At 46.3% G+C, this 13,669-nt stretch overlaps 1 protein-coding gene across 1 annotated transcript in view; it reads left to right on the top strand.

Annotated features, from left to right (window-relative positions):
- Positions 1 to 13,669, top strand: part of PTPRN2 (protein tyrosine phosphatase receptor type N2) — a 911,136-nt gene that overhangs the window by 79,746 nt on the left and 817,721 nt on the right. Inside the window, exon 2 of the mRNA XM_058535313.1 lies at positions 2,644 to 2,694. Within this exon, the coding sequence (XP_058391296.1) occupies positions 2,644 to 2,694 (51 nt within the window). The remainder of the gene's footprint in view (positions 1 to 2,643; positions 2,695 to 13,669) is intronic.

Genomic DNA, 13,669 nt, shown 5'->3' with positions numbered 1-13,669 from the left:
AATCCTAGTGGTGTCACCTTGCCTCCGTCTGCCCAAGTGAACTTTCCCTTGGAACAGCTTGGAACAGTGGAGGAGAGCACATTTTGGGGAGAGACAGACCAGGCTTTGAGTCCGGCTGTGGGCGTATTATTAACTTTCTTGAGTCCCAATTTCCACATCTGTAAAGTAGGAATAAATGCACTGCAGAGTTGTTGGTAGGACCTGACATAATGTATGACAAGCGCACAGTCACAGTGTTCACCAAATGGCAGCTTTCGTGTAATCATGGGAGTAAAACTACAGAAGGTATTGGGAAAATCATTACATTGTCCTATTTACTGTGCTGGGAAACTCAACGAAAAGAGAGAAAACGATAAAGTAATAGAACATCCATATATGAGAGGACTTTATTGGGAAATGAAGAACATACTTGTTAACATGTACCGTGTAATCCATGTGCCAGGTGGATTTTGTTATAGTTTTATTTGGCTACAATACTAAACTGTTCTTGGCTTAGTAACATTATCAGCTCTCAGTTTTTAGGAAAATTGAGTGAGAACACTCTTGGGTTCTAAGAATTTTCTGGTGGTTTTGTAGAAGATCCAAAATCACTGCTCCTGTTCACATGGTCCGTCTGAGAGAGAAATTATTTTATTTTCTGGTGAGACAATTTATTTTACAGTCAATCTTTTTATTATATTATTCAGTCACAGAAACTCTCTATTATGTTCGTTGTGTTTGCCTCCACCTCAGCACTTTTGGGAGAACCTTGAGGCGGTGGCGGGGGGGAGTTATTTCAGTTTCCTTCATCAGGCGATAAGACTGAGACCTGGGAGGGTAATTGGCTTACCTGTTGTTGGGTAGATAGAGCGTTGCTGATGTGGATTGGATGGGGCTGGGTCCCTCAGTGTTCAGGCCATCTCTCCTCTGAAGCAGCACCATGCCCCGGAGGGGACACCCTGGGAATGGAAGGGCTGGAGTGGGGTCGATGGCAGGTGTGGGCTGGCCATCCTCGTGCTTTTAGTCAGCCGGGGTGGAGATCCTGCTCACGTGGATTGTTTCCTCCATAGAATACAAAGTCCTTTCTAAATGTCTCAGGAGTGATGGAGTATGAAAGGCAGAGCCGACCTGGCTCCCCACAGAAGAGCTGGATCCATTTTCATTTCCAATAGGATAAGAAGAGAGAGACACCAAGACAGTGACAAGATACACTCAGTCTTCTGAGAAAATAAAGGGGAAGCAGAATTAGAGCTTAAAAATTCAGTGTGTGTGTGTATCTGTATTTGTGTGTGTCTGTGCTTGTGTCTGTGAGTGTGTGTGTCTGTGGTCATGTGTGTTTGTGTATTTGTGTGTCTGTGAGTGTAGTGTGTGTGTGTGTCTGTTTGTGTTTATGAGTGTGCACTCATGGAACCTGTGGATATAACAAGTAAGGGGGAGTCCCCAGCTCCACAGCCCTACTGTGGGTGGTCAGCCAAAGGAGCAGTTTGAGGATTTTGGAAATGTTGCCTTTGTTTTATGGAAAGGGTGGATAACACCATTAAAGTTGAGGAATTCCAGTTTTATGCACTGGGCACCAAGTGGTTAAGAGTCAGACGGACTGCTATGGGCTTTCTTCATGGATTTAACTGCTTGGTTTCAGAGTGACATCTGGGCTTGAGACCATCCATGAGCCTGACCCTGATATAGCAGCTTGAGCCAATGGATTGAAGCTGTCGCCTCGTCAGCCAGGGGAGGGAGGCAGGTGCCGACCTGGAGAAGGCAGTGTGTCTGAGCTAGAGAACACAGAGTGGAGCCAAGTGTCTGTCAGACAGATGTCTTTTACTTTCTCTCTGATTTGTGGTCATAATTACTATTAGTAGGTGGCTGATACTTAAAATGAAATATGGTCTTTCTTAATTTTAGAACAAATAGTAACACAAATAAATTAGCAGTCAAATTAGCATATTGCTTGGCTAGGTGAATTATGCATTGCACTTGCATCTCTGGTAATAAATAACTTGAAAACTGCTGGTAGAGGTCTTTCTGATGCAGTTTTTCACCAGTTCCCTGGAATGGACCAAATTAGGTGTATGCTGATAACAGGTGGTTGTTCCAAGAGTGGGATTCAAGAGTTAATTGTGATGCACCGCTCATTCCACTTGTGTCTAGTTGTCAGCCATGATTAGAGCAGAACGGGAAGCGAATAAAGGCTTGTTCCTGTTGCCTTCCCTCGCAGAGTCTGTCATCTGCCATTTCCAAATGACAAACACAGAATTCTTAACGTGAGCAAGTCTCCAGCCCGAGCAGTGGGCTGTCCTTGTCCCCTGCATCCTGCCTTCCTCCAAGGTCTTCTGTGGGCACTGGATCCTGGGCATAGAAAGTGCCTGGGGTGGTGGGAAAGGCACCTAGAGCCCCTAGGGTTCCTTGCGTGAGATCCTTGGTGATTTGCTTCTGGTCATCCCAGCCAAGACTCTTGGTGGCTTGAGTAGAGTCTTAGTGTGTCTTGTTTTGGCTTCCAAGTAATCCAGCATTGTCTGAAAAAGCCAAATCCAAAGAGTCTGTGTGTGGGTCTGCGTGCACTCTTTCTTTGGGACTCAGGAGCTGCCAGATACAGTGGCCTCTGATAGACGCACTACTCTTCTTTGTAGCTCTGATTCCTTTCTCTCTTCTGTTTTTCCTCCCCAGGCTGCTTATTTGAGGATGGCCTTTGCAGACCGTCTGAGACCTGTGTAGATGGTAAGTGTGCAGGTCCTGGCCGTCATTGCAGCTGTGGGTCTAGGTTTGCCTCTGTCTCACCAACCAAGACGACTCCAAGGATGGGGTTCACCATGCAGAGCAAAGGTTCTGGGTGAGGTTCGGTTCATTTGATGCTTCTGAAGAGAGCCATGGAGCTGAAGCTTCTCTAGACGTTATTAAAAGGGGAGAAAATGGAAGATTAATGGAAACATATTCTTCATATGCACATATGTGTATGTGTGTCTGCGTCTGTATCTGTACCTGTATCCCAGTATTTTAAGGCAATTCATGAGAAGCTTCACAACAATAGGTGGTGGGATCTGGAGCCCTGAGGATGGCTAGATGAGAGGACTATCTAGACGGATGTGCCGGTGTCGACATCCCTCAGCGCTGAGCCTTCATTCCTCTGACCTGCCCACTGCTTTTCTCACTTCGTCACACTCCATCCAGTTTTGCTCTCTGTCAGTAGGTGAGCTTTTTCATCCTTTAGGCCACCTATTTTCCTCTCTTATAGGTGGAGAAGAAGATGGTTGGTGATTTGTGTTTTCAGGTAGGGTTCAAAGCCCACAAGGCAGGACCTAAAATACCAGAGCAGGGGGTCCTCCCAGTGGCTGGCTCTGGAAGGGGTGGGTACATATGCCTCCCACCTCAGGAGACTTTTCTCAGAAAGGACATGTGTGCTCAGAGGGCTGCCTCTTAGAAGAAGAAAACCTAGTGTCTTGTTCGATGGGCAGTAAATTTGGGGCAGTATGCACTTTGATAGTGACCCTTCAGACGCTAAGGGGAGGGGCTTAGGCTAGAACACCCACAAAGGAGTTTCGGCCAGTGCTTTTCCTAAGGTCAAACTGAGTCTGCACATGGGAGCCCAGGTAGCGTTGGGGAAGACCAGTGTTGGGGAAGAGGGAGAATGCTCCCCGTCCTTTCCCTTAAGGTTCTTATGGCTGGCCAAATAATTAAAAAGGCAGGTTAGCAGGAGAAAATAAAACTAAGTTTAGTAACATGTATGTATACATGGGAGAAACTCAGAAAGAGAACTGAACAACTTGGCCAATCTGACTAAGCTGCTCGCTTAAGTATCTTCAGCTAAAGACAAGGAGGATGTTGGGGGTAGTGGTTTGGGATTTCAGAGGGGAGGAAGACAATTTGCATGGAGACAGAAATGCAGATGTTTGTCAGAGGGCCCCTTACTGGGCTACCTATAGAGGATGTGGCCCGAGAGACAGAATATAGACAAGATGGGCTTGTTGGTGCCTTTCTTGTCACACCTATTTTACATTATCTACAGCCATCATATGGGAGTGGCTCCTTCTTGGAACAGGCCATCTATGTTAAATTCTTTTAGGCGGTTTGCTGGAGAGGTTGAAGTTTCTTTCAGAGTCTTGTTCTTGAAAATAATCAAGATAAAGATATATATTTTGAGGTGGCCAGTTCTGATCCCCCACACCAGCGTGAGAGGCCTGTGTCCTCCCCTCGCTCACTGCTCAACTCTGTCATTAGTTTATGGTGTGTGTTTGGGGAGGTGGATTTTGTCCCTGCCTGGATCCTGCCTACAGCCTTTCTGACCTGGCACAGGCAGCCCTGGCTCCTACCAGGTTCTCTGCACAGACCTGGTGCCTGTGGGTGGAGCCCGATTCGCAGAGCACATGTGGGCCTCTGGGACTGCCCTTCAGCTTGTCCTCACCAGGCCAACATGAGACACCATCGAGGGTCTGAAAGTAAAAAATCAGGCGCCATGAGTGTCCCTTGTTGAAAACAGCCTTGCGTTCTAGACCCAGCAGATTTCAGGGCCAGAAACAACTGAGTTTGTGGGTTTGTCTGTGTCCTGGCAGCTTCTGTGCCCTGGGGACAAATTGCTGACAGTTCTGGATCATTCTGTCTTGTGTTTTTTTTCTTTTTGGGAAGAATCCTGTGCTGAATGTTATAAATGGTGACCTGGGGTGGAAGGAAGTAAGACGGAAGCTCCATGATCGCAGGGCTCAGTCTGTGGCCAGTGTATGGCCCAGCCATACTCCTTAGACCTTGGGCCTGGCAGCTACTCACCTTCCCATACACCATCAGGCCTCTCACTTGGTCTTCACTCTGAGCTCCTTGCAATTGTACCTCTGCAGCTTTTATTTGGAGGCAGCTTTTAAAAAATAATTTTATTTTTAAAAATATGTCATCTGCCCTGACTCAGTGAGGTTTGATTATAGAGCAAACAGATGTGTGCATGTTTAATTTAATCGGACATATAAGTGGCACCAGCAGAATAAAAGCTGTAGCCCTCCCCTCTGTCCTTGAGAAAAAGCAGGCCTGGAACTCATAACCATTCCTGGAGGTTTTCCTTTCCTAACCTCAACTTGCTGCCCTGGCGTGGAATTACATTAACATTATATAAGATAATAGCTTTGAGTTCTTTGGAAAGGAAAGCAATTTAAATGTCAGTATAAATACACAGGTCTTGATTTAGAGACAGACAATATTTGATATTTTCTCTGTACAGTTAAGGTCTAGGAAACAGCAAAGTGGGTGTTGTCCAATCTCACAAAACTGTGTGCTTTGCCAGGCTGATGGGTGGGGAGGGGAGGGGCACTGGAGCTTGGGGAGGGGCAGCACCCTGCCCTCCAGGACACCGCTCAGCTCCAGTACACAGCATCCATCAATGGAGTAAGAGCCTCACTGTGCCTGGCCAGGCTTAGACCAGGGGTGGGTGTAGGGGGTGCTGAGGCTGAATCTGGGAGAGGCCAGTGGCCTGGGGTCAGGTCTCAGGCCATCCTGGCTGCCTCTTTCTTTTTCTCCCTACCTCCTCCCTTCATCCCTCCTTCCCTCCTCCTTCCTTACTTCCTCCCTCCTTCCTTCCTTCCTTCCTTCCATCCTTTCTTGTTTTCCTTGTAAAGCTTTCTTGAAGTTTGAAGGAAGCAGACCAAATCAATATTTTTTTGGAAGTGCTCAGAACATGTTTTTTCTTTTCATTTGCGTGTTTAGCAGTCACAAGCTGGGTCTGTCAGCCGCTGGTTGTGATCTACTGGGGTGCCCAGCACGCCGTGGCAAGTTTGATAAACAGAGCTATTCTGCTTTATTGCACTGGAAAAAATAGAATGATAAGAAGCTTTAATTTGACAACTGCGGAACTGTGAAAAAGTACGGTCGGTTTGAAAAAGAGATTAGGTAGCAGCAATGAAATCTATGCCATATGAATCATGAGCCACCAGAGAGCCTGGAAAGGCCCTCGTGAACTGGACATTCTGAGGCCGCTGGCCGAGGAGACTTGGCTGCAGCTGGCTCTGTGGGGAGGGCGCTGCCTTCAGTGGGAGGACAAGCTCGCCTTTCAGGATCCTCCAGCTCTTAAGGCTGATTTCTGGGAGCCTAACAGGGAGTTTCCCTCCTAACTGGTCTGTCTGCCTCCCCCTCCTCTCGGCTCTCCTCCCCACCCTCCTCCTTGTCACTATGAGCCAGCTCTTCCTCCTGCTGCTGCAACTCTGCCGTCCTGCTGGCCTGAGACCTCCTGTTGCCCTTGTTCCCACAGAATCAAGTCTAGACTCCTAAGGCAGCCTAAGCGCTTGAGGTCCTTTACCAAGGGGCTCCATCCTCAGGGACATTTCCAAGGTGACCTTCCTTTATCAGGTTAATTTCTGCATTATCCCACCTCACTTCATTCATTCCAGCACTCCAATTGTTCCTTCCTTTCACTGTTCTCCTAAAATGCTCAGTTTGTCTTCCCATGGCACTCAATGCCTTGAGTATTTTTCAAGGGTTTTCGTTTTAACTTCCCTCTGGATTGAAGTTTCTGAGATGTCTTAAAATACCACCTTTCTTCCTCTAAGTGTCTATATAATGTGCATACAGGAAGTATTTACTGATTTTTGGATAGTTTGTGTCCTGACGTGGAGGCAGACACCTTGTTCATGAGCTGTAACAGTCGGTCGAGTGAGTGATCCTCTCCCGAGTCGAGCACCACCAGACTGCTGCTCCCTGTGCTGTCTCACTGGGTCGGCTCAGTTTATTCTCTTCAAGAATGCACCCTGGACCCGTGAGAGGCTTGCTGGTCCAACGGTACCCTTCAAGGAATTAACGCACAGCCATACTTTGCCTATCCGTCCTCCTTCCTGCCTCTCCTGTTATATTCCGACCGTGGCGGTCTCCTCCTCCTGGGCACCACCTGCCCTGTCCCCGATTGGCCGGGGTCTCGCTCACTCTCTGCCTCCAGGTACTTCCTCCATCCTGGACAAGGAGTGGCAAGTGGGGTACGTCGTGGCAGGGGCGCCTCACTCACCCTCCCTGCTTGTTGGGGTAGCTGGGCGACCTGACAGGACCTGGTGATTGATGGTGCTTTTCTCAGGCATTTCTGTAACCCGATTGGAGACCCTCCCCACATCCTGAGATCAGACCATGAAACTGGGGTGAGCACGATTTTTGACAGTTGCGATTTGGAGGGTCAGAGAAAGAGAGAATGCCCAAGAAGTGAGAAGCGTTGTGATAAGTTGGGCTGGGAGGTGGGGCGGGAGCAGCGTGTAAGCAGACAAGAGTGACTCTTCCTTCCCATTGCAGAGTCAGTCGTAGGGCTCTCAGCAGCCCTCCCCTACCCCCTGCTCCGTGTTGGATAATTTTTTTTATGTCTCTTTTGAGTTAAGGAGTGGAAGCGGAAGGAGAGAAGTAGGGCATCCCATCCAAGCTCAGGTTCCCCCCACTGGAGGGTTTCCAGTTGATATGTTTCCCCGAGGAAAGTCTTTATCGGAAACTGTTCTGTAGCGCCTCTACATCCACATCCACCCTGCTTCCATGGGTCGAGGGGCTGCATGCTTGTGATCCTGAGGGTGCAGTGCCAGGTGATGGGACTCATCTGTCCTCTCCTCCTGACTCGGCTTCAAGTGTTGTGTGTGGAGAAAATTTTCTGCAGTTCACAGAACCAGAGCTGTCGCCTGACAGGCTATGCTGCTGTTTGAATCTATCTCGATTTCTAGAAACTTATGGAAAGCACACATTATTGAGATTTCAAAGACATTTGTTTGTTTTATTTTTGCTTTAATAGAGAATTTGGCACATTGTTTTAAATCAACAACTCGTGTACTTATGTGTGTTGGTTTAAAGCTGAATAGCTATTTGGAGGGTGGAAAATTGGAACCAAATGTTTTAGGAGCCACCATACATGTATTATCAATAAAATGTAAAGCAAAATTATCTCTCAAATTACATGGTGATGGTTTCCAGAGCTTTCTAGTGTATTAGTTTTTCCAGAGATAGGCCTATCAGGTAGTAAAGTGCTCCTAGAGTCCTTAAGAAGGACATCACGTTGTGAAGCTCATTTAAAAATAAAATTTATTAGAAATATAGGATGTCTTCTCTATTGGTGGTTTTCTAGCTGACACATACCATTTTATTTAATGTTACAGTGGTGACCCAAAAAATCTGGTTTTCTAGGAAATCTTCCTGGTTGTTTTTAGAACCTCCTCTGCTCTTAGTAGGCGGCATGTGCTCACCCACCTCATTGTGAGCTCCGAAGTCAGGGGTTATCTTTGTATCCTGGGGGCCGGCATGTCACCTGACACAGGAATCATCAGTGAGAGTGGGCAGAAGGGAGGAAATTGTTCGAGGTCAAGGAAGGAATGGGAAGGTATAATTTTGCGCTAAGTCATACTGTCTAAGTTCTCAGTGCTTATTCTTTATATATATTAAATGGATTTTTAAAAATAAAAACTTTATTTTATTTTTCCAACTATAACTTATAAAACTGAAATCTAAGAATAAAGGACACAAGAAAAATTACCCCAAAGATTCCACCACAGTTCATTCTAATTTTTCCATTTAAGCACATTCTGTTTCCTCTTCTAAAATTCTTATACATAAGGTTCAACATGCTAAAATAACGTACGTAAGCATAAGAAAACAAGCACTGATGAGCGCACCACCTAGCGTGAGAAATAGAGCAGTTTTGCAACTCTTGAGCCCACTTCTGTATTGTTTTGATAATGGAAGGTGGTAGCAAAGTCTTATTGTATGAAAAAGGAAAATGTTAGTCACTGGAGTGTTCACCTGATTTTCTCTTTTAGGTTTATGATGTATTACTTGATAATTCATTATACAAATAATATATGGACACATTCTTGTTAAAAATGAACAATTTGGAACTATATAGAATAAAAAGTGAAGTGTTTCCTCCATATCCCTTCACTCCACCAAATCTCACCCCACACAGAGGGAAAGGCTCTTTCCAATTGCTATATGCCCAGTCAGAGTGTTTTCCATATACATTAGTAGAGAATACGCCAGGCAGTTCCTCATGGAAAAGATCTGGCAATTAGTACCGAACTGTCTCACCCCTTTTGTTTTGTGCTTGGTGATGAATTTCCGAAACAATCTGTGTTGTCCTAGGCTGTTCTGCGGGCAGGATCATGCCCCCTCATTCTCACAGACGATGCAGACCCACAGCAGAGAGATGCAGGATTACATCACTTGGCGTCACCAGGAGGCTTGTTCCGTTCCCAAATTCCAATTAATCAAACCTAAACGGGAATGGAAATTAATTACTGAGTTAAACGGTGTGAAGCAAAGTTTAATTTGGTGTATTAACAGGAAAAGAAATGCAGTTTTGAGCCATCACGTTAATGAGTTGAGATGACTTAAAATTGATTCAGCTCCATTTGAGCGCACACACGTATGTTCAAAAAGTGGATATGATGCAGGCACTCTGGGCTCCAGAGCTTCGGTTTGCTCCACCTATTTCATCAGGCTTTTCTCTGCCAGGAGTCTGTTGGGATGAAAGAAACCGGAGGAATGTTCCCAGATTGTCTCCTCACTCTTCCTCTTACTTGGTTGTACTTACAGCATTCGAACTAGGAAACTTGCACTTTACAGTAACATCAGCCTCCAGGGTAGTTGGCAGCATCATTAGGTAGAGAGGGCAGAGGGTCAGGAGTCCCCTGAGTCAGGAGTCATGCCCGCCAGAGCCCCAAGCTAAGGTGCCCTGATGCAGCTCCCCTCTACGTGGCGCGTCTCCCTCTTAGCAGCTCTGAGCTCAGAATTTTCACAGAGATACGGGCTGTATCTGAGCTGGCAGTTCTTGGTGGATTACAAGGCATTTGTGTGTTGGAGGGTGAGGACTCCACTTTTATGTGTCTTCGCAGGGCATAGGACACGTTGACGCCCTGTGCCACATCAGCATCATTGATACGACCCTATTATATCTGGTGTGGCTTTATAACTAAAATAATCAGTCCAGGCATACCTAATTTGATTGTCCTTCGCTTTATTGCACTTCACAGACATTGCATTTTGTTTATAAGACCCTCCACCAACAAAAAGATTATGAGTCGCTGAAGGCTCAGATGATGGCTAGCATTTCTTAGCAATAAATACTTTTAAATTAAGGTATGTACATTGTTTTCTTAGACGTAATGCTATTGCACACTTAATGGACTATAGTATAGTGTAAACATAACTTTTATATGCACTGGGAAACCAGAAAATTCGTGAGCCTTGCTTTATTGCGGTGGTCTGGAACCGAACCCGCAGTGTCTCCTCCGAGATATGCCTGTACTGGAGAAATAATGTGACTGTTTTATTGTTCTGAGTAAAGAGTGAGAGGAATTCAAATCCCAGTGAGTGATAAGTGTAGGTTCATAGCCTAGATCGTTGGTCTTCCCTTGAGTCAGGATGTTAACAAAACGAACTCTTGGGTGTTGTATTTCTGCACAGTGTGGTTCTGAGTCCTCTGATTCCCAAACTTCTCCCCCTTTAGACTGCCTAAGGGTCCTCCCTTAGACTGTATTGGAATTCCCACTACTAGAATCAGTTAACAGTGAACCGAGACAGGCTCCACTGAATGCATATGTTACCTTGGGATTTCAGATTAATGTTAGGACCCCATTGGCCCCGGTTCACGCCCTGCTCCCAAGGGCACCAAGGTAGCCTGCTGTAGTTCCACTTTGCACTCACCATTGCCAGGTAAAGCCCTCATGATGCTGGTCATCCACAGAGTATAGTTTAAACATTCCATCTGGTCGCCTTTGCCTCATCCTGGCCCTCTCCAGGACTGTTCTCTGACAGGACACTCCTCCCAGAGCTGAGGCTGCCTGCTTTTCTAACTGTCCTCAGATGTCATCCTGCCTAAGCGGTTTCCCTTCCATCTCCACCTTATGAAGGCCCACGCCTCCCCACAGAGCAAGTGGAATGCAAGGAAGAGTTGCCCCATTTTCCTGCTGGACTGCTGACTTGGAGGACAGTGCCCCGGCATGGGGACGTGCATGTTTATTAAGACGCTGTTGAAATATTTTTTCCTTTTGACCCTCATTTCTAGATTGATTTACCAGTTAATAGAATTAACTCTCCAAAATCTCCAGTTTTGAAGACGGGAGAGGATAATGAATTGTCTAGTAGATGAAACTCATTTGCATATTTTCCGTGGCATATCCCAAACCAGAACCATTTGGAGCATTTCTCTGGGGGAAAATGAACTCAAAGTGCCAATTACAGTGTTTTCTATAGGGTCCAGGATCCCTGGCCTTCCCACCATTGATCTGCAAGTTTAATCAGCTTTTTGATGAATGAGCAAATTCCATGTATGAAGTCCTGTGGCGTGCTATGCCTCTTCACCCCTGTTCCGGGTTTGCTGTGATGAATGGCCAGTTGTGAGTGGGTGATGCTGCTGAGCTCTGTGCAGACAGCTGAGTGAGGAACTGCTTTGGCACCCTCCATGGCCTTCCTTAAGGCTTACAACATTTGGTTTTTAACATACTTATAGTCAATCTGTTTTTTTTGAAGATTAATATTTAAAACAACAGTTTATTTTTTTCCACTTTATCATTGTCGACTATTAGATAGTTGGCTGGTCTGGACTGTCTTTTGAAGCCAAAACTGGAGTTTTAATTAGCTCAGTTCAAACCAAACTAGATTTTCTGAGCCTGTGTCCTCCTCTGGAGCCCCACGTTTGGGGAATGCACTTTGCAGTTTACGAAGCAACTGCTGCACAGACTTGGGAAACCTTTCCTCCTCTTCCTCCTTTCCAGAATCCAGCTGCCATGGTGATTGTAAATACATTATGGATGAGGGCGGGGCTGCAGTGCACATTAAGGGTCACAGTGTGCAGTCTTCTCCCCGTCTACAGCAGTGCTGCCTGAGCAGAGATGACGTGGGCGTGCGCATTCGTGTCTCTGCTCTCCATGGGGGGATTTGCCCGATTTCAAGATGCCTTTCCAGGCCTGGGCTCACCACCGTGGGGTCATCATGCGCTGAAACAGCTCCTTACAGGGACAGTTTATTCAGAGAATGGACATGGGCTTGTGGCAGGGACAGTTTTTAAGTTTTAACATATTTTCACCACTGCTCTTTCTCCCTTAGTTGGACTCTGAGTTTAGAATTGCTGCAATATTTAGAGAAATCTTCTAGCTCCCGATTTAGTTTTGATTCATCTTTCTGGAGGCATTGGAGGGGACTGGAAGTTGATATTGGGGTCAGGAACTGTTAATATTTTCAGCTGTGACCAAGAGACCAGATGAATAATGTGTGTCCATGGTCGTGCCACTTGGAAAAGCACAAAACTGTTCATTATTAAAGCAAAATTTTATACTAAACTTGAGTCCTAAAGATTATATTTAAAAAACACCTGAGGCCGGCCTGGTGGCGCAGCGGTTAAATGCGCACGCTCCCCTTCCGTGGCCGAGGGTTCTCAGATTCAGATCCTGGGAGCGCACCGACACACCGCTTGTCAAGCCATGCTGTGGCAGCGTCCCATGTAAACTGGAGGAACATGGGCACGGATGTTAGCCCAGGGCTAATCTTCCTCAGCAAAAAAAGAAGGATTGCGGGGCCGGCCCGGTGGCGCAAGCGGTTGGGTGAGCGCGCTCCGCTGCGGCGGCCCGGGGTTCGCTGGTTCGGATCCCGGGCGCGCACCGACGCACTGCTTGGCAAGCCATGCTGTGGCGGCGTCCCATATAAAGTGGAGGAAGATGGGCACAGATGTTAGCCCAGGGCCGTCTTCCTCAGCAAAAAAAGAGGAGGATTGGCGGATGTTAGCACAGGGCTGATCTCCTCACAAAAAAAAAAAAAAAAAAAAAGAAGGATTGGCATTGGATGTTAGCTCAGGGCTAATCTTCCTCACAAAAAAAATAAAAAACAAAAAACAAAAACACCTCATTCTTTTGGATCCATAGGTAACTGTCAAGCCTAATTCCAGTGGTTCAGTCAGTGGTGTGTTGGTAAATGTTCAACAACCAGGTCTGGGTTGGGGGCTGATTTGTAGCCAGTTCCCATGGTGTAAATATTCCCACGGGGTTGATTTCCGGCCACTACAGGTGGAGTTGGGAAGACATGTGGACAGTCAGCTCTCATGAGCGTGGTGCGGCCCTGGGGTGAGCCCTCAGTGTTTCAGAGGTGCAGTTTATGCATTCTGGGGCAGTTATCTGTGCGCTTTTGAAGCATAGGGTCCACAGAGGTGGGTGTGTCTGGTGAACGTCAGTTGAAGGGTGAGTGATGTCAGAGGTCTCTGTTATACTCTGACTTGGGTGATTTTCACAGCTGAGTTCACGTGGTCAAGCTTGGTTGGGGGTTATTTTGGAACTGCTGTAGTCTGTTACCAGGGCTCAGAGTTTGTGAGAGATTCTTACTGGATTAACATCTGGCATGGCTCTTTTGTAACATGGAACTAGGATTAAATAATAATAGTGTGTTTGCATTGGGTTTTATACTTTTCTGAGTGTTTTTCACGTTATCTTGTTAGATTTCTGCAACATCCCCGGGCGATTTTTTTCCCCCGAGATATTTTTGTTCTCATTTAATAGGAGGCAAACATGGTCTCTTAAATGTTAAATGTGGGTGAAGCAGGGACAGAATCCAATCTAGAATCATGGCTGACCCAGGGTCTTCTCACTCTTTCTCCAGTTGAACACACCATTTGCTTCTAAGCCCCATGGCATCATGGTGGCTCACCGTCATGTGCCTTTGAGATGTATGTTCTAGGTTTGCTACTGAGATCCAGAGTAAGGGTTATTTGCCTTTTGTAAAC

This window comes from Diceros bicornis, chromosome 3, assembly GCF_020826845.1.
Source record: "Diceros bicornis minor isolate mBicDic1 chromosome 3, mDicBic1.mat.cur, whole genome shotgun sequence".
NCBI classification, from domain to species: Eukaryota; Metazoa; Chordata; class Mammalia; order Perissodactyla; family Rhinocerotidae; genus Diceros; species Diceros bicornis.
The sequence above is the reverse complement of the archived record's forward strand: the minus strand, read 5'-3'. Positions and strand labels throughout refer to the sequence as shown.